We start from the raw sequence: 20,142 nt of genomic DNA, 5'->3' as shown, positions 1-20,142 counted from the left end.
GTACTAGTTTTTGGTGAAGAACTAAACAAAGAGAAGTGCTGTTGTTTTGGTGAATGCTTGGGTTGTATTGTATAATCATCATTCAAAGGCCACCTGAAATCATCTCCACCCTCCTGCTGCTCAAACAATAAATAAACTCTTTCACCACCACCAAGCATAGCTGTTGCTATAACAGTGATATCTGCTACTTTTATCACATTCTTAGTCTTAGTAACTTAAAGCAAAGACATGTTTATTACAGACTGGCATTTACTGATACCATTCTCAGATTACGATCACGGGCAGGCAGGGCAGACGTTATTGCTGACGTTACATTATCCCCCTCTGGCAGGTGAAGACCACCTGAAAGTTACATTCACGCAGAAAAGTCTAGGATGATTATTCAATTTGCTACATTTATGTAAAAAAAAAAAAAAAAAATCAAAGTATAAAATCAACAGTTGCTGTGGAGAAGCTTTAAAAATTGACAAGATGTGTAACAATTAAAATTGAAAAAAGCTTATAAGCACAGGTAAAACAGAGAAGTCTTTGACACATACATTGAGGCTCGCAACATCGTGAAATCCAATCAAAAAGCAAAGCGGCAGGCACTGGTGGCGAGATCTTCCTTTGCGAGATCCTTTCTTGACCAGTTTATAAAATGATGTGCTCAGTTCAGCTCACGTAGAAATGGTCTCCAAGTTTCCATAAGCATACCAAGTTCCCTTTAAATGATTGGTTGCATCTCTGTTTCCACAGTAATTACAAACATAAGTGCTTGCTGAATAGTCTTTTTAGCAGGGTAGTTGGCACATTTTGTTGTTTTGATATAAAAATTGTTTATATATTCTTGTAGCATCTAAATTCACATGACAGAGAGATCTGTGCACACAGACGTACTGGAGCTTCTGAGGCGTCCTTAGTCCTTGACTCGAGGTATGTTGTATGAGTAGTGTACCAGAGGAAGGCCTCTGCTCTGACAGAAGCAGGCTCTGCCACAGGCCTGAACCTGGTCCGAACTGTCCGACACAAACGAGTCCCCCTCGTCCGCGTACTCGGACTGAGCGGAGGGTGTGCCGCTGTCTGCCCAAAACCCTTCGGCACGCTGGCACACTGCAGCTCCCGCCAGGAGGGTGGGACAGCTGTGAGACTTCACCAAGTGTCTACAGACTGAGGAGGACGAGGGAGAAGAGCAGGTCCTGGCATGCAGCGCAGCCTCGCACTGCTCGCATACAACTGTCTCTCCACAAAGCTGCGAGTACATCCCGCAGTCAAAGCCCAGGTGGGTGGAGGAGCCACCGTCTGTGAGCTCCGACCCACCGCCGCCGTCGTCTCCGTGACTTTCGGCGCCGGCCTTCACCTCCCTGGTCAATCCTCCGCGTAGCCTCAGCCAGTCCTCCCTGAAGGCCGGGCTGAAGAACACATACAGCACTGGGTTCAGGCACGCAGGCAGCGGGAAGAAAATGAGAGTGACGGACTTGGCGATCTCTGGGCCGCCGGCTGTAGAGCCCGTCAAGAGAGGGGCGAAGGAAAAAGCCGCCACGGGGCAGAAGAAGATGCAGTTGGTGAAGATGAGCCAGGCTACGTGCCGCAGGGCACCGGTCTGCTCCGGATCTGCCAGCTCCACCCTGCCTAGGTGGCAGTACAGCTGGGTGTACACCGCTGCAGTGAACAGGTACGCCAGTGCGTTGAGCAGCACCAGAACAACTGTGACACTCAGAGCTGGACTCTCTCCGCCAGCGAAGGGCAGGCAGAGAGGAGAGGCAGACTGGTCGCTGGAGGTCAGGAGAGGCAGGCAGGCTCCAGCAGCAGCCAGCAGCCCCAGTAGTCCGGCAGCAAGGCCAAAGGTACGATCTCCTCTCCAGCATCTGCGGTGGCTGCCGCCGTTCCTCCTGGGTGACATCATTACCTTCCCGAGAATCGTCCGCACAGCCACGCTGCGCTCCACGGCTGCCAGCGAGAGTAACAAGACCGCCCACTCTGACGAGAAGACTGCCAGAGCTCCCGTGACCTGACAGCCGGGCCCCATCTCCCACCACACGCCAAACTCGGCGAACGAGCCCCAGGTGGCGACGTCGAGCACGGTCAGCACGCCGACGTAAAGGCCCGTGAGCAGGTTGGCCAGGGCCAGTAGCCCCATCAGCAGCCGAGCTGGGGAAAGCGACGGAGTAAGGGAGTGGGAATGGCCCGTGGCTCGGTGCGTGGGGGAGAAGGTGGCCACCAGCACGAGGCTGTTGAAGACCAGCGACACCAGACAGATGAACCAGACCGTCAGACGAATCATCCAGTTACCCAGCAAGTGCTCACAAGGCTTGAAGGCTCCTGAAGACAGAAACAATGTGGTTGCTCAAGAGTTAACACTTAATTTAGCAATTTATTTTTTTTATTATTTCAAAAGCTATTAAAACTATGTATTATTGATACACAGATGCACATACAAATCTGTTTAATGCTTACCTGGTGATGGAGAGCAATGCATAATCATTGAGATTCTTTCCACATCCTCTCCACCTAAAATTAAAAGTCATGTAAGAAATGCAAATGTTAAAAAGACAAGAATAGTGGTCAGGTATATACAGCAGGAAGTATCTTAACAAGTGCTTTTGTGTGACTTTCCAAATTCTTATTTCTGCTATATAACAATCAACAATGGTTTAAGTTAATTATTACATCTTCCACAACCTGAAATTCATTTCTTGTTACTATACAATAGTGTTAAACTAAAATAATATTTAAATACAGTAAAACACATATAATAAAGACAAGCTTACTATCATTTTGGATTAAATAAAGGATGGTAAATTAATGAAATTATTTTAAATATTTAGTAATTAAAGACCTACATCTGAAGCAAATGTTTTGTAACAGAAAATTGAAATGACTATCTGGTTTAATGGTCTTTGCATTTTGATACAAGACTATAGATCACATAAATCAGCCCATGTGCAGAGACATGCAGACAAAATACACACTTTCTTGCTCTTTCTAAATTGTAATCACATTTACTTAAACTTTACATTTTTCATAATAAGTAAAATAGGAAATGTACAACAGTATGTAATGTTAGTTAGATGCTGAGTTAAAGTTATTCAATGCAATAAAACACATTGTAACTGACGCACATAGAAATACATCTTCAATACACAGTCTGTGAACAGTAAATGCAGGCTAAAGCCAGAGTGGATAACATCTACATCTGATATCTGTCTGGCAAGAAAGACATTTTTAGCTGCATTTACGTAAATAAAACAAAAAATAGTTTAGCTAACATGTCAACTGTTCCAAGGAAAAGGCTGTGACTGCAGCATTCCCACCTGTCGATTTCTTTACGTCATTTTCCTCAGAAGAACTTGTAATTGAGTCACATCCAACGAATGCACAGCACTGGTAGGCGTACGGGACAGAGATGGACCTACAAACAAACAGTGATGCTTTAGAAAGGCTGTGAGCGTCCTGCTGAGGTTTAGTGTTGATAATACAGATGGTACCAAACGACAATACCTTATTGGGAAAAGCATAAATAACATGTTTGTCTGCAAATATTTGGCTCTTGTGATTTTTTTTTTCCAATAATAATATTTGATGTTTTCTGTAGTGCGTCTACAATTGTGGAGAAACCAGATTCAGCTGGCTTTCTCATTAAATGTGAGTGAAAAGGTGGAGTTTGTCTCTGTTTTTATGTAAATCTGTCACATACATACAGTACATATAATCACAACAGACGGAGAAATACAGAAAAAAATATATATTCTCTTTTGTAGACATTTTGTTCACTACAGGATTAGTCCAATTTATTTTGTTTATAAAGTTAGCAAAGCAACTGCTTGGTTTGCGTTTGAGCAGCACGGCATGTATACTGTGTTTTTTACATCACCATTTTGGACTCTGAGTGCTTGCCATCTTTGTGTTGCCGATGTTTTACCTCCTTTTCTCACTACCCATTGAAAACAAAGAGGTTTGGAACCTAAATGGCTAAAATGAATAAATACATTGACTGAATACACCAGTGCCAGTACCCTCTGCAGAAAAGCCTGACTTCCCTCCCCACCATAACCACCATTTTGATGGCCAAAAACTCTCTTTAGAAATTGGCCAAATCTGCGTAAGGGCTACGTCCTGTAATGATGTGCTCTTTCTTTCGGAAACTTCAGATTTCAGGGATTTATTCCAATCCTGTAGTTAACCCTTGTATGTTTTCCATAGTTTACAACTTGAATGAAATGTCTTTTTTGTTTAATTTAATATTCTTATTTCAATATAGCTTGATTTTTCTTTCACCTTTCAAAAAATCACAATGTTTTTAAAACATTGTTTAAAGTATTTTTTGGGTCATTTTGTGCCAGAGAAAAAATTAGAGAGAGAGAGAGAGAGAGAGAGAGAGAGAGAGAGAGAGAGAGAGAGAGAGAGAGAGAGAAAGAGAGAGAGAGAGAGAAAGAGAGAGAGTGAGAGTGAGAGAGAGAGAGAGAGAGAGAGAGAGAGAGAGAGAGAGAGAGAGAGAGAGAGATGGTGCTCACATGTAACAAAGGTCCCCAGGAATCGAACGTGGGACGTTTCAATTACATAGTCGGCACCAAACACTAAACACTTTGGATAACAGAACTTGACAGTAGACCACACACGTTCTGTCTCACCTGAGTTTGGGCAGGTTTTTTGCAGTCAGCACATTTTTCATCTGCGGGTTCCCTGAGAGTTTCAACTGACTGAGCGCGCTCAGTCCAGTTGTTGGAATCACAGTCAGAGAGTTCATACTCAGATCTCTGTAAAAAAAAAAATATTATACATAAGAAACTTAATTCTGTACAACACAGACAGTCAAACCAAGCAATGACATGGGACTGGAGAGTTCTGTAGTCATTATGATGATAAGTGGTCAAATAATACTCACAGGTTGGTGAGTGCAGTGAGGGAGAGGAAAGCATCTCTGTGGATAACTCGGATTTCATTTCTACTCAGGTCTCTGTGTGTGAAATAAAGCAGTGAAGTCACAATGCAGGCATTAAACATTTGTTTCTACAGCATCCAGTGTGTTTGACTGAGTGGACTTACAGTAGACGGAGTGCAGAGAGACCCTGGAAAGTGTCCCTGTCAATTTGTTGAATATGGTTATGCTGAAAGCTTCTGTAGATTTAAAATGAGAATTTAACAGATTATAAACAAGCAAATGATTACCTGTATTACTTTAATTGATGGTTATTACATTATAATCTTTTAATCTTCTAAGCTTTTGAGATTTGTGAAGTGACTGCTACATGTTCAACACTCACATCTCCTGCAGTCGGACACAGCCCTGGAGGGACGGGAGCTCCTTGATCTCATTGTAGGACAGGTCTCTGATGGAGGGAAACAAACAGCTTCAACAATTAGACAACTGGGACTATTTAAAATGAAAGAATGAAGACCAAAAGTTGGATGGTTAGTCATGCTCCATTCTGTAAGATATAATTGGTCTATAAAGACTTCCCTATACCTTAGTGTGCACATTTTTCTACTGTGTGCAGCAGTATTAAAACCATAGTTTACCCATCCACCTATACTGGGACAATGTCTACTGTCCCAGTCAGTTCCTAATGATCTTAAATCTTCAGTGAGTGCAATTATTTGTAGAAGATATTTTTCAAAGAGGACCTATTATGCTTTTGTGTTTTTCTCTTTCCTTTAGTCTGTTATATAGTTTTTGTGCATGCAAAAGGTCTGCAGAGTTATAAAGCCCAAAGTCCACGCCAAAGGGAGTTACTCTCCCCCACAGAAACACTGCTCCTGAACCGCCTGACACACCTTGCTTGAAGTTCTGCCTTTCCTTCCGTAACGTGGTGATGTCACTAAGTAATGCATTTGCATAATACCTGCCTAGCGGCTAGTTTGGCAGGTCGTCAAACAAAGCTAGTTAGAGCGGAGCTGGAGCGGAGTCCAAAGAGTTTGGTTCAGCTGACCAATCACAAGAGTGGGCTAATCAGAGCAGACTGGGCTTTTTTCTCAAACAGATGGTGAAAAGAGGTTTTCCCGCACAGCCGGTATGAGAGTATTTTTTAAATTAAAGCCAGTAAACATGTTCTAGTAGAAACCCTAAAGTCTGCACCTGAAAATAAGCATAATAGGTCATCTTTAAGCACTACTGCTAGTGACAGGAAAGGAAAAGTCTCTTACAGCGTCCGAAGCAATTTGAGGTCCTCACACAGTTCAGCAGGGATGGACGATATCTGGGTTCCTGACAGAGTCCTGGAAATGAAAAACCTAATCAGTCACTCCTGAGACACACAAAAGCACAACCAGGAACTGATGCTGCATCCAAGTTCACTCACAGACTCTCAAGGTTATTAGTCCACGTAAGGATGGGGAAGTCCTGCATCATGCTGGCCCCACGCAGCATCCTGAAACACACATGGCAACGAATAGTTAAATCACAAACTCATGAACCTCACAGTATGAGTCAGAATGGATGAAACAAGGTGTAAGGACCCTTTAAAAACACACCAAAATAGTATTTTTAGTAAGTGTTTAAATCACCAAGTTCAGACAAAACTTGTTAAAACTTGTTTGCCAGGAGTCATGCCTAACGGTGGGACTTACAGGGAGTGCAGGTCAGACAGATTCTGGAAAGCCGAGGCGCCCACGAAGGACAGAGGATTGTCATAGAGATGTCTGGGAGGGCAGCAAGAACAGAGGGGCAGAGTTCAAACCAAAATCATTTACTATGCGAGAATGGCTCCATCTTCTGGACATTCATCCACTGGAGGCTCACACTGTCAGCTAATACTGTATGTGTGCTTATCAGAAGGCATACTGTGCATTGTAGCATTTGTACAACTGTGGCTTATTAGTGTGCTATGTCTGTTTCTAAGTCGTGTCCGTGAGTTTGACCTTACATGGTTCGCAGCAGGGGGTTGTTATGGAAGGCCCCTTCAGGTATGGAAGCAATATCGTTGCTGTGAAACCCGCTGCAGGAAGAATATCAAGGAGACAGTGTGAACACACTTTGCTCAATATGAAACCCCAACATAATAAGTAAGTTAAGTTGACATTTTCAAAATAAAAAAATATCCAAATTAATGATGCAAAAGGCAAACAGTCCACAGCTCAACCAAATCATGCACAAACAAAAGGTCTGCTGCAGAAATCAAGGTCTATCAATTGATTTAAATAATCCTTTCATTAACAATTAACCTAACAATTAAATAATCATTTCATTGAATAATTAATGTGCTCATCTGGAAAACCAGGAAATAAGTAAATAAATAAATAAATAATTTTATTTTTAGCCTTCAAAATAAAAGCACAAATGTTGAAACATGTTGCTAAAGATATCAGTTAATGTATTTCTATTTAGTAATGATTTGATAATAATATAATAAATAGGATGTTTGCCATTTTTTTTTACCTGATGTGTATGTGTGTCAGTAGGAATGATTTACACAAATATGGAAATATTTGTAATTTTAACAACAGGTTACAACTGTTTTGCTACTTTGCATGTGTGCTCTAGCTTCCTCATATTTAGTCCAGAGCTACTTTCTCAGATAGTTGTCTTTTTTTGTATCACATGAAAACTAAAAGACATTGAAAAGTCTCCTTCATGCTCTGTTAAGTTAACCTGTCCCTGACTTTAGTGTCGGTACAAAATGTTTCCTTCACGGAGGAGAAACAGGACGATGTACTCACAGTTCCTTGAGTTTGGGCAGGGCCTCTATCGCTTTGGGAAAAAACATCAGGTTGTTGAAGTTCAGATCTCTAGGATGAGACAGAGAGAGATGCAGGGAGTCAGCACAGTTTTCTTGCATTTGAAGGTAAATCCATCCCTTTACACCCCACTAATTAATGGCATATTTAACACAAACATGTCTACAATTAAGAATTGCTAGTGTTCAATTATCTGGTTCTCTCTGTGACTGAGCACCAAGTCACTCACTCATTATTAATAACCAGGATTACTAGCATTGTTATAATCCTAATAACAAAACATAAGACTTGCTAGCAGTACTGAATGATTTACTCTTTTAGCAACAACTGAACATCTGACCAGTACAAATACTCAACATAAATACATAATCCTAATAACTGATCCCTAGTCCATTGCTTGTGGGAATTATAGCCCACTGCAAAAAACATCCCCTTGTACTCTGTTAAAACTCTGAGGGCTCTCTTTAAACAATCCATAGCTAATGGTCTAAAGTGCATGGCGCAACTTACTATCTGAATAATGCCATTTAAAAAGCAGGAAAATACTGCGCCAGATTTTTTTGGTCAATGGCGTAATCGCTTTCTGCTGCCTCAAGATAGCAATGCGCCTGACCACAACTAATTTTAAGACCAACACACCCAGGGGCGCACAGATGGGTGCAAGTACATTTGGTACTTACACAACGTGTGCGCTTGGCATGAAAATGACAACCACGTCAGTCTGAAACTAGAAATGCCAGTTGCGCTACACGCTGCTTTGCGCCAGTTGTAAGATGGGGCCCTGAATCTTATTCCTGACACAATATGTTGCAACCAACTGAACCACGGAGCTAGCGCTACAGTTATTGATTATTCTCATTAACATCTATTTGACAAAACATTTTTTTTTTCATTAATTTATAAATTGGTTAGACTATAAAAAATGTCAAATATAGTGAAAATGTTTCTAGCTGTTTGCCATTAGGTAAAGCTGTTGCTAAGAGATTTTTCATGGCTGTGGCAGGAGGAAGTGAGCAGATTTGATAAGCATCATGTACTTTGCTCTATTTATCCTAGAGCAATTAAAGGAGGAAGTGGACACAATGATGTCTGGAGGACCGGAGCAGAGGAGGGTGGAGGAGCTGTTAGCACGCACAAACACGACTGCAAACACACTCAGACTGATACACACTCACACACATTAACTACTGTATGAATGTGCACTTACAGCGTCTCCAGGTTCACCAGCCCAGCAAAACAGTTGTTTCCTATCTCCTTAATTCTGTTGTTATGAAGATGTCTGGAGAAGCAAAAGCAGTTTCACACACATCTGTGAGATTTTCATACCATGACATATTTTAATAATCTTTCACATTCATCATGGGTTTCTTATCAGTTTATATTTTGCAGCTTCTGTCAGACATCCGAATCAGGTGTCTGTACTGTATGTGTGTATGCAGAGGACTTTCCTTGCCTAATAGATTCAAGGTCTTTTCTTCCTGTTTACCCTGACATGTTTATGCTAACCCTGCAGCAATACCACTCAGAGTGTGTGTCTGTGTGTGTTTGTGTGAATGTATAACAGTTTGGAACGATCCCTCAGATTCGTAACGCACCACATATTTGTACAAGTTCCTCTCGTGGAAGGTTTTAGCATTTCCCTCCCATGCATAAAACAACAAGATAATCTTGATTTTACATTAATGCTCGGAGTCGAGCAACTTTTTCAAAGTCTCGTTGACATTCAAATTCAAACCCCAAATGGCACATTTCATTGCAAAAGTGCAGCACAGCAGGGCATGAGCAGCTACCCGTTTTGTTGACTTATTAACTGTAAGCTGTGGATATAAATACTACAGTATGTTTGTGTTTGCAGTCTGATTTGCAGTCGCTCAGAGGATACATTGAGAGCTAGAGCAGGAAACAAGGAGAGGTACTTTGCATTGATTTGTGGTGACAGAATAATGCATATGATGCATGAAAAACTAAATAGGAATTGCAGCTTCTTTAATTTAGAGCGGAGCACCAGCAGTACAGTCATATTTTACTAACTGGATGGTGCTCTACACAGTCAGATAGAGAGTTAGTCAAGTTATTTAATAGAAAAATGACCCCCAAAACATTAACTCAAAAAACTGTACATCCACTTATTACACGTCATGGCTGTGAAACTAAAGAGACATCGGACTATTACCGTTTACTCACACTGCAGAGAATTTGCATGTGTTGGCTCTCAACTTGAGAAATATCCTGATCTACTTTACACCCAATGAACTTTCGTTTCTTCAGATACTCCCTCAGGCCATTTTAGTCAACAAGAGAATGTTCTCTGTCAGTGTGCCTGGTTAATTAAGGTTTTAAAAAAAGTACACCAGCAGGTTGTTCCTGCTGAGTTATTTAGTATATGGGTCTATGAAGGCGGCATGCAAAGTTCTCCTGGCTGTTCTGGGGAAGTTCACTTAAATGACTCTGAAACTGTTTATTACTCAAATACTGTACCTTTTAAATCTCACCAAAAGCCTTGATTGATGAAATGTCATGGTATGGAATTGTTTAAATCTTTTTTGAGGGAATTTATCCAGTCACTGATGGTTTCACGACATGGCTACTAATCTATTTACAAATGTTTTTAGTTTTCTTTAGTGGTGATGTTGTATATATAAAATACAGCTGAATGCACTAGATGGTTAGGTGCCTATGGTCTTTTTTATCCATCCTACACACTGCGGCAAAAGCCACCTGGTCAAAAACATTAGTGAAACAGATGTACAGTAAATATTTGTACTTTAACACTGCCCTGCAGGTTTTTTAATTATAAACCACAATTAGAACAGTAGCTTAATATAACTTACAGCACAACTAGACTGGTGAGGTTCGCGAAGGCATTGTCTGGTATGAACGAGATGCGGTTGAGCGCCAACGTCAGAGCCTGAAGGTTCGTCTGGTGTCTCAGAGAACTGACGGGAACCTCCGTCAGGTTATTGTCATCCAACCAGAGGTGGCGTAGCTGCTGAAGGCCTTCGAAACTGTCGTCTGGAACCGTGGTGATGTGGTTCGCATCAAGGCGACTGCAGAACAGAGAAACAAGGAAAAAGTAATAGTTCATTAAATCAATACGAAATTGACAGTGACTCAGGCATACGACACTGCTATAAATGCCTTAAAAACAGCAAAGAAAAAAAATAGAAAAGAAAAATTCATATTTATCATATCATTTTACTCTGTCCTTTCTTTCATTTTATTGTCATTTTCTAGCTCGTAGCAAGCAAAGCATCTATTGAAGTGTATATAATTTATCCTGGGTTTGAGTTTTGGTCCCTACCCAGTTATTTAAAAACTAATCCAATTATTTAATTTTATCACCAATGTTTTGACCGGTTTAACTTCTTCAAAGCAATGAGCAGCACCTCATTTTTATGTGCATTGACGGGACAACTCATGCTAACTCTACACAATTAGCCACAACCTATACATCTCCAAAAATAGGCACCTGAGTGGTGTTTGCACCTAAAATGGTTCCTTTCAATGCAGAAGAGCAGAAGATCAGAAAGTAAATCTGATATATTAACTTGACATTTTCTAACAAAATGGATGTAATATAATTGGGTAATATTCTCAAGTTTCATGATGTGAATATTCAGGGAATCTCATGTTTGACTATATTGTACTACAGAGCAGTGACCCTGCAAACATGAAATTCTGATCAGGAGTTAATAGTTTGATGGTAAAAAAAAAAAAAAAAGGAAATATTTTTTATTTAAGCAGTATTATGAATGCACAAGTGTTCTTTTCACCATCGCCACCCTGTTTTCTCCTGCTATCCTCCCTCCCTGAGTGTCTCGCCCTCCCTCAAAATTCCTCAAGTGTCTGGGCTGGAAGAAAAACAGTCTTGATTGACATTTAGCTCTCTAAGGCTTTATACAAACCAAGTCCTGGCTCTGTCAAAGAATATTACTTCAGCTACAGACCTTAAAACCCTCACAGAGAAAAGACATCTGTTAAATAGAAAGAAGAGCGGCAGAAAAAAGAAGAAGAGGGTAAGCAAGGGACAAGGGGAGGGTTATAGAAGGGTGATAATAGCTGAAAGCTGGACTTTCAGCACGTTTCTCCAGCTGGATCCATTCCTCCTTTAGTCTCTGGTGGTGGCAAAAATAGAGCCATGTAGATATCATGGTCTCAACGAAATTGACATTCAGTAGTCGCAGAAAAACAATGCTAAGACTGAGGGCGAGTGGAGTAGGAAATCGAGAAAGGGCTGACAGTAACAAGTAAACACATGGAAAAATAAAAGCTGCTGGAAAACTCAACAATCCAACATAAAAAGAGAAAAGTTAGCGACAGATCTGCTGAGTTAGACTGACCTACATTTACACAGGGCTATTGCTGGGCAACAAACACTACAGCAGGAGTAAAGTATGTGATATCAGCGGAACCGCCCCTAAATGACATCAACAATGGCTTGAGTTAAATAATTGAGATGTCAACAGTTATTTTTGCCTTGGAAGAAGAGTAAAGTCTTTACTCATAATATTGCCATCTTATAGTAGTGTATTTTATTTAAATCCTGTAAGTATTGATTTCAGACACATATTAAACTACCTTGATGAACGACAGCCATGTGCCTGAATTTAATCTGCACAGGTGAGGCCTATACAGACTGAAGATGCTGGGACATGCTAAATGCTAGGAAGTTTTTGGTGTTTCTAGTATGAACTTTTAACAAGTGGCACCACAAATACATGTTATTTCTGTTATTTGGAGCAAATAAATACTTGACTTTGAAGTGTGATTTCAAAGTGTATTTGTCAGAAGGTCTACAGCCATGCTAACAGCGCTGTGAAGTTGTACTTAGGCACAGTGGTGCTTTGAGATAAGTTGACACAGAAGTACAGTTTAAGAATTGGACAAATTAAATGGCAATCCATCCGGTAGTTGTTGAGATATTTAAGATTGGATCGTCTGACGTTTACACTGAGAAATCAGTGGCCTCAAACTAAACTCCATTTTTGCATAAATTTGTGTAGCACCAAACATTTAGATCCTCACATACATTAGTAGGTAAAACTGTTCTGCAGTACTCCAGTTGCAATTTATATTATCTCTGTGAGCAACTGTCTAGAATGTGGTTGTTAGTTTGGCACAAACACTATGAATTCCACTTTGGATAGTAAGCTGTGTAAATACACTGCAGTGCTTTCTTTGACAACTGCACAGATGCCTGCAGTATGTCTTCCTGTCCAGGAAATCAGGACGAAATAGCTTTCTCATTAACTGCAACTTCTAAAGAAAGCACTGGCTATTCATAAAACTCACTAACAGGGCTGGTGTGACATTATGGCTTGAGTGATTTCTTACATATTAACATGAATGACTTCCTTTTGCAGCAGCACCAACACCACCTTTTGATCATCAACATGTTCCATCACAAATTCAAAAGAGTAATTTTTCAGTCCAAAGCGACGCTAATTCTTCTGCCCTGTTAGGCCATGCCTGGCAGTTTACAACTTATTGAAACTACATTAATCCAACAATGATGACACTGACAAAGCATTATTACAATCACTGCAGCAATAGCAGTGAGTGTTTCCCTAATACAGTAAATGCAGGACGGAAAGGTCAACTTGAAACTCAAAGATTCTTTGAGTAGACAATATCCTACACATGCATGTGTGCTTGTGTGTGTGTGTGTGTGTGTGTGTGTGTGTGTGTGTGATGACTTACAGAGACTGGAGAGATTGAAGGTTCTTCAGGGCTGCACTGGGTACAGTCTTCAGTTGATTATTCTGGAGCATCCTGAAAGTTAAATGGCAAAATGATGATTTTAACTCAACTCATAACATTTTTCCTGTGACATTAATTTAAAGCAATATGTATCCACAAATACATTCATTGTTAACTATGTAAGGGAGCTTTCTGAAGGCCTCCTCTGTGTGTTGTTGTTGTTTATGTGGCTCCACACTAAGGGACACTGGCTTCATAGAGTTTTCCTGATTCCTGATACTGTTGCCAAGCTGATGAATGAACAGATTGAGTCTTCACTGTAAAAACTGACCCAAATCCGATGTGAATGGGGTATGTTTGAGCTGCATGGAGTCAAAATACTTGTTTGTTTTCACTTGTGTGGTTACAAGTAACAATGTGAATAAATCACTGGATATGATAAGTACGTACAATACCTCCATGTGTTTGTGTTTTCAGTCATGTAACCAAGACCTCACCTGTAGATCAACAGGACTTTGAACTTTTGGCCCGTTGCAGAATCAACAGGGCAGCGCTTTGTGTGTGGCTCAATGTGTTCGAGTCTGTGCAAGCACACTAGGGTGTGCTGCCTGATGTAAATTATGCAGAACTAATTTTTACACAGAGCTTGTATGCAATGCTCCGTTAGGTGTTTTCACAACCACATATACTGTTGGGGCAGGGATGGAAAGAGACATTTAGTCTATTCCAAGTGGATGTAAATTGTATGACTATGTTTAGGGTGGCAATAACTGACAGCACCACAAACTGAAATATTGACTCTCTCCCCCAGTGTGTGGAAAACTTCACACCGTCACAGCCACAAGTGTGTGTGTGTGTGTGTGTGTGTGTGTGTGTGTGTGTGTGTGTGTGTGTGTGTGTGTGTGTGTGCGTGTGTGTGTGTGTGTGTGTGTGTGTGTGTGTTTGTGTGTGTGTGTTGACGGTGGTGGTGGTGGTGGTGACAGGAAGGGTGCGTGCTTACAGGACTTTGAGCTGATGAAGTCCAGACAGGGCTTCAGGGTGGATGAATGACAGGTCATTCCCCGCAAGTCGTCTGTGGTGAGAGCAAGAGTCACACTTATATTTTGGAAATTTATCAAATGTTTCAAAAGTTACAGGAGACATTTCGGCATAAAAATAAAACAATGACTGCTACAAAACACACACAGTATATTTAATTTCTAAATAAAGCAATAAAATAGTTTTTAAAGAACTTCTCCACATCCAGTGCCTCAGTAGATTATGTTCCAGCTGAAGCTGAACATGGGGCCTGGGGTGTCAAAGACATGTGTCTGTGCCATGGCCTGTTGTCACTTCGTCCGTCACCCACAAGAGATTAGAGCTGTTCCTGGATATCCCCTGTTTAGATCCCTATTGAGCCTCCCAACCATTACTACTCAGTGCTCCCTATAGAGAGAGTGAAAAACTGATTCACCCCTCCGAGGCTGATACCAGCAGTGTAGCCTTTGTAACAGTCTTGCCTTGTAACATTTATCATGGGGCAGCTTCTTCAGTCCCTGCATGAATTACTTGAGACTAAGGGGACACCTCCCTTTCCTGTTGGGAACAGGAAGTGTATAGGAAATAGGGGTGTAAATAAGCATGGGACCGGCTAACTGGGACACACAACCCAAGTATACTATCTGGCCTGAGAGATTAGCAACAGATTTATCACTCTGCAACGTGAGTCAGACGAGGCTGAATTCCCTGCAACAAGAGCTGCTGGGTGCGAGCCTGAGAATCAAGGCTGACTGTGTCAGAAGACCACGTACCCTTCATGTAGACTCAAAACTGCTCTTCTGTTTGTTTGCCATAAATTTCACTGAATCAGAGAGCTAGTCTACTGCATTTCTGTAGCAGAACTATGAACAAGTATGAATAGTTTTGTCACTGAAAAAATTAGTGAACTACCTGTTCTATAAGTATACTGTATGAATGTGGTATATGGGCAAATAGCTTCCCACAAAAATGTTTGGCCCCCCAACTAAAGGTTTTCCTTTCATAGATTTCACAAAAGTTTTCACAAATCTGCAGTAGGTAACAACGGAAATACAAGACTGTAAATTCCAACAAACGTGACCTTATTGCAACAAATGTAATTAATGATTTGCATCACAAACAAATAGGTAGCAGTCTAATAGACATGGTATGCTTATAAAAATGTTCTCAACAAGTCGCTCTTTACGGAGTGTGAATAGCCAGTCAATTACATTTTAAGTCTCATAGTGCAGCACAAAACATACATTTGTGTAGATGAGTGTTTTTTTGCCAAATAAGTTTTACAATAACTTACGCTGCTGTCATTCTGTTGGCAGTCATTAGACTGCAGATGTGTGACTAGCCAATCAATTACATTTTAAGTCTCATAGTGCAGCACAAAACATACATTTGTGTAGATGAGTGTTTTTTGCCAAATAAGTTTTACAATAACTTATGCTGCTGTCATTAGACTGCAGATGTTGAGTGCAGCATCCAAGATCAGAATTGAACCTGATAAAGGTATATTTTGATTGACTGGTGCTGGCTACAGGAGCCCTTATATAACATCCTATTCCCCTACCTCTACACTTCAACATTATTTACGGTAAAATGAAAAATTGTCAAAAGTAGGGTTGCAAAATTCCAAGAATAATATTCAAAGGTGGGAACTTTCCATTGCAATTGACAGAAATGTATGTGAATTAACAGGAATATAATAGAAATATAGGGGTTATTTGCTCAGGCAGTGTTTACCATGTCATATGCAGATAGAAACAAACCTTTTGCCATATCATAAGCAGACATAATTGTAAACCCTTAAAAATTAGTTGACTCATTCAATATTGTATTTAACTTTCACTGAACAACAACAATAACAAAAATTGCTATGATCCCCCTCCAAAAAAAACCCCACTTCGCTCCAAAAAATAATTTTCCTTTCACGCTATATCCTCTCCATAGAATTCCTCGATGTCAGACTCTGATGCCTCATCTTCTCTATCACTTTGCTTTAGGCTACTTTCTGCTGGTTAACTGTAATATCATTCAGTGTTAATATTACGTATATTTACTCCACTAATATAATCAAAACTTCCCTGAAAGCATGTAGTCCTTTGGCTCAGACAGTGATGTGCTAAAAGCACGAACAGTGCAAACAACGGCAACAGTGCTGACAGAGCTAACAGTGTTAACCTGGAGGGGAACCGGAGGGTGGGCGTTACGCTTTGGCGACACCGTGGGTCGGGGATAGGGCTGCACAATTTATCAATTTTATTGAAATTGCAATATGGCTTACTGCAATTTTCAAATCGCAGGATGAGGAGGGCATCTAAATATTTGTTAAAAAGTGAAAGAAATGTAAAAATGACATTTTAAATCAAATATTGTCATGCTGCTAAGATGTCCTGGCCTCCACAACATATTCTACAGACTTAAGAAAACATCTTTGTTGTCCCCCCCAAAAAATTACACCTTAATCATTTTAATGTTTTTCAATGAAAATGGAAATAATGATTAAGTTATGAATGAAAAATCATCGTACCATCTAATATCGCAAATCATATTGCAATTGCAATATCAGTCAAAAATAATCGCAATTAGATATTTTTTCAAAATCGTGCAGCCCTAGTCGGGGCGGCGTTATCAGCTGTAACCGCCGTATGAGCGCAGCGCAGAGTGGCGGCGATTTGCTAGCCAGTGGAGCACACACATTGGGATTCACATTCACAAGCTGAATTTTTGGAAAAATTCTGTAAATTTACAGCCCCTTTGCAACCCTACTGCTACCTACTCATGGCAGGGGTGCATCAGGGATGTGGAAGTAATTAAACAGAAAAAGATGATTCAAGATAAAAGAAATGCTGCCATTATTTAGATCTATTTTTAATAGAGTTGTTTAACAAATCATCAAGCTTTTTGTTACTTAACTTAACTCTTACTGTAACTTGTATAAGCTGCTGTTGTATTGTAGAGGGAGCCTGTTACTTTAAGAGAGTGTCGGGTTGTTTGGAGCCTTAATGTAGCTGCCGGGCTAATGAGTTTGAAACTGTCTGTTGACAGTGTATTTGCTAGCGTTATTCAGCCCCACAGCTGCTCAGCTGTTCTGACAGTTTTATATGTGCATTTTCAATTTGTACATAAAAAAACATGAACGCAAACACTGAGCATCAAACAAAAGCAAGAAAGCAAACAAAAATATCAGATCGGCGTGGAGCGATCAGGAGACAGTAACCTTCGAATGAATACATGAAACAAACATAAAGGCCGTATTTCCATCATGTATTCTATATTGTTTTTCACCAATCAAGGTTTGACTGGCACTCTTTTAATTCCATCACTTTGTTGTGCCCTCTTCTTCTGCAATGGTTTAATGAAACTCGACTGGAGAATCAGCACCACCAGGTGTTTTTCAATGAACCACCTCCTAATATTCACATTACAGTAGTGGATGCAGATTTTCAGGAAATTTGGTTAAAATTTGTGTAACATTTTTACGGAAACTTGGCTAAAGAGGCAAAAATATCTAATATAGTCTCCATCTGCCATAGAAATGAAAGAGACAGTCAACTGTCAAGCAGCCAAGAAATATGGTGTCAGATAGGATTTCAAGCACAAAAAAAGATGTAGTTGAATAAAATCTTTCTGTGTTTGTAAATTGAAAGCTTGCATGAGCTTGACAGGAGAGCATGTCAGTAAGGGACTGGAAAACAAAAAGAAGAAATGGCTGACAACCAACAATTTAGTTGATTATTTAGATTTTTAATTCAAATTTGAACATTAATTTCAAAGAAGTTGAAAGTGATATGTGAAAAACGATATGTCTTATACAAGAGCCTCCACCAGTAGCAGACCAACTGCTCTGAAGCATTCACAGGCCCTAATTACTGCTTGCTTTGTTGTGGTCGACCAAAGCTGTCATAGTAGGATGTGAATGCTCACTAGCTTTATAAAAAGGTTGACTTGGCTTTGAGACAAACCTAATGAATTACATCCCAAGCTCAATTCCACAATTCGCAATACACCAAATCAACCAATCAATGAGCCACAATTTGTTAAGTGACGGCTTAAATAAGAGATACGATTTTCTAGACCATAATCTGCAGTTATAGTCATGACTACAGCACAAGTTGTCACACGCAGATGGACACCTACCAATTAAAAATGACACAAATCTTGTCTGTAGCTAGCTGTTGAGTCATTCTTGTTGATTTCCAACATACAGTGACCCAATGTGGCTAATGTCAATATGACATAATTCCTTAAGAACTCACACAACCCAGAACCTGCAATCACAGTCACGAGCCGCTAACCACCACATACAAACATGGCTTCACAAATCATTCAGATACCCTTCAGGTTTTAGAACATAAAGAGCTTCTCCTCCCCTTGCATCTTTCAGCAAATTCAGTACATGTCCCCCCAGGCTTCAACGAGGAAATAAGAATGTGCTAAATCTCGTTGAGGAAAGGCTAAATCCTCTCCTTGTGCAACACCACTCCCAAAGGTCTACTTTTGTCAAAAGCAAATTCACAAAGAGCCCTGCAGTGCACTCTGACAGTAAAGGATACAAACATGATTTACCACCAACAAGTGGAAAAAGCTCATGGGCTTCAAATTTTGCTGAAACTATACAATCTAACTTTCTATTTGGGAAACTACTCCAACAAGAAAAAAAAATCCAACAAGCACCCCTCCCCCATGACATGCTCCCACATGTAGTACACACCTTCTTGTACCATTGTTGGTATAGGTAGCTGTGATAATAAGCCTGTGACTTAATTTCCTATGTTCATGTTGGCAATGGAGGTGTTCATATCGCAATTTCCAATAATCATGTGAAGTGAGAGGAGCTATTTCAGGCGCCTCTGGTTCTAGAAGTAAGAGCCGCGTTCATTTTCCCACAGTCAATGTGACTCACAGTTGGAGCACTTCTATGGCTTGGATCTGCATGACACTTTCCTGGTTGAATCATCAGTACAAAAGATTAACAACTGTGTTAGATGTTAAAGTATTTAGTTCTTTGATTTAAGAGGTACAAGTCAGTGTATATAAAAAAAGAGAAATTGGGGGTAGAAGTTAACTACGACTCCCAAGGTGCATTTAAGCAAGAAACATCCAATCACCAAGGTAACTGTGGTGGTGCAAGCTGACCATGGCGCAAGCTAAAAATTATGCGGTTAAGAAAACGTTTTTTTCAATCTGAAGTTTAAATTAATTTTTGTCTGTATTCCGGGTTAATTTTGGATTAAATCAGCAACTGTGTTTTATTTCCAACTGCAATGTCAACGTGTTTAAATTTCTAAGACAATACCTCTCTGTTTCTTCGCTGGAAAGACAGGGAGTCTAGTAGAGCTTTGACGGTCAGTAGAAGCACATTTAGGAAGCTTTGAGAGAGTTACTGTGAAGGTACCTGTGTTGAAGCTGAGCGAGAGGCTCTACTTCAGGAGGCTCTACAGTGTGTGTTACTGTGGGGGAGTGTCAGTAGCATAGACTGTATATAAAGATGGACGTCACATCTCCACTTCCTCCCACTGTACAGAAGTAAAGCCAAAATATCCCAGATACGGGAGCTGCCAACTTCAGATTTTGACGTCATTTGGAGCCAGAGTTTGCGCAGGAGTGATCGGGGGGCTGGAGCCGTGGTATCGAGGTCCCGCCCACACACACATCCGAGCCAAACATGAGCTGAGCACTGCCGCAGCTTGTTAGCAAGACAGTATCACTCACTATTTTGGCCCATATCCGGGGCAGGATATATGACCTCTACTGCAGCCAGCCACCAGGAGGCAATCG

General features: G+C 40.6%; 1 protein-coding gene across 2 annotated transcripts in view; it reads right to left on the bottom strand.

Annotated features, from left to right (window-relative positions):
• Nucleotides 1-211: 211 nt before the first annotated feature.
• The window catches only part of lgr4 (leucine-rich repeat containing G protein-coupled receptor 4), a 36,432-nt gene continuing 16,501 nt past the window's right edge, over nt 212-20,142 (bottom strand). Inside the window, exons 3-18 of one of the 2 annotated variants that reach the window (XM_037749836.1) lie at nt 14,354-14,425; nt 13,354-13,425; nt 10,485-10,700; nt 8,861-8,932; nt 7,636-7,704; nt 6,843-6,914; nt 6,547-6,618; nt 6,279-6,347; nt 6,124-6,195; nt 5,244-5,309; nt 5,026-5,097; nt 4,865-4,936; nt 4,611-4,736; nt 3,294-3,391; nt 2,437-2,490; nt 212-2,301 (exon numbers count right to left, since the gene is read on the bottom strand). In XM_037749836.1, coding sequence (XP_037605764.1) covers nt 899-2,301; nt 2,437-2,490; nt 3,294-3,391; nt 4,611-4,736; nt 4,865-4,936; nt 5,026-5,097; nt 5,244-5,309; nt 6,124-6,195; nt 6,279-6,347; nt 6,547-6,618; nt 6,843-6,914; nt 7,636-7,704; nt 8,861-8,932; nt 10,485-10,700; nt 13,354-13,425; nt 14,354-14,425 — 2,677 coding nt within the window. In that variant the 3' untranslated portion in view covers nt 212-898. The remainder of the gene's footprint in view (nt 2,302-2,436; nt 2,491-3,293; nt 3,392-4,610; nt 4,737-4,864; nt 4,937-5,025; nt 5,098-5,243; nt 5,310-6,123; nt 6,196-6,278; nt 6,348-6,546; nt 6,619-6,842; nt 6,915-7,635; nt 7,705-8,860; nt 8,933-10,484; nt 10,701-13,353; nt 13,426-14,353; nt 14,426-20,142) is intronic. The other variant, XM_037749837.1, reaches the window with a different exon arrangement.

This window comes from Sebastes umbrosus, chromosome 2 (genome assembly GCF_015220745.1).
Source record: "Sebastes umbrosus isolate fSebUmb1 chromosome 2, fSebUmb1.pri, whole genome shotgun sequence".
Lineage (NCBI taxonomy): Eukaryota > Metazoa > Chordata > Actinopteri > Perciformes > Sebastidae > Sebastes > Sebastes umbrosus.
Note: the sequence above shows the minus strand (reverse complement) of the source record. Positions and strands in the feature narration are given on the sequence as shown.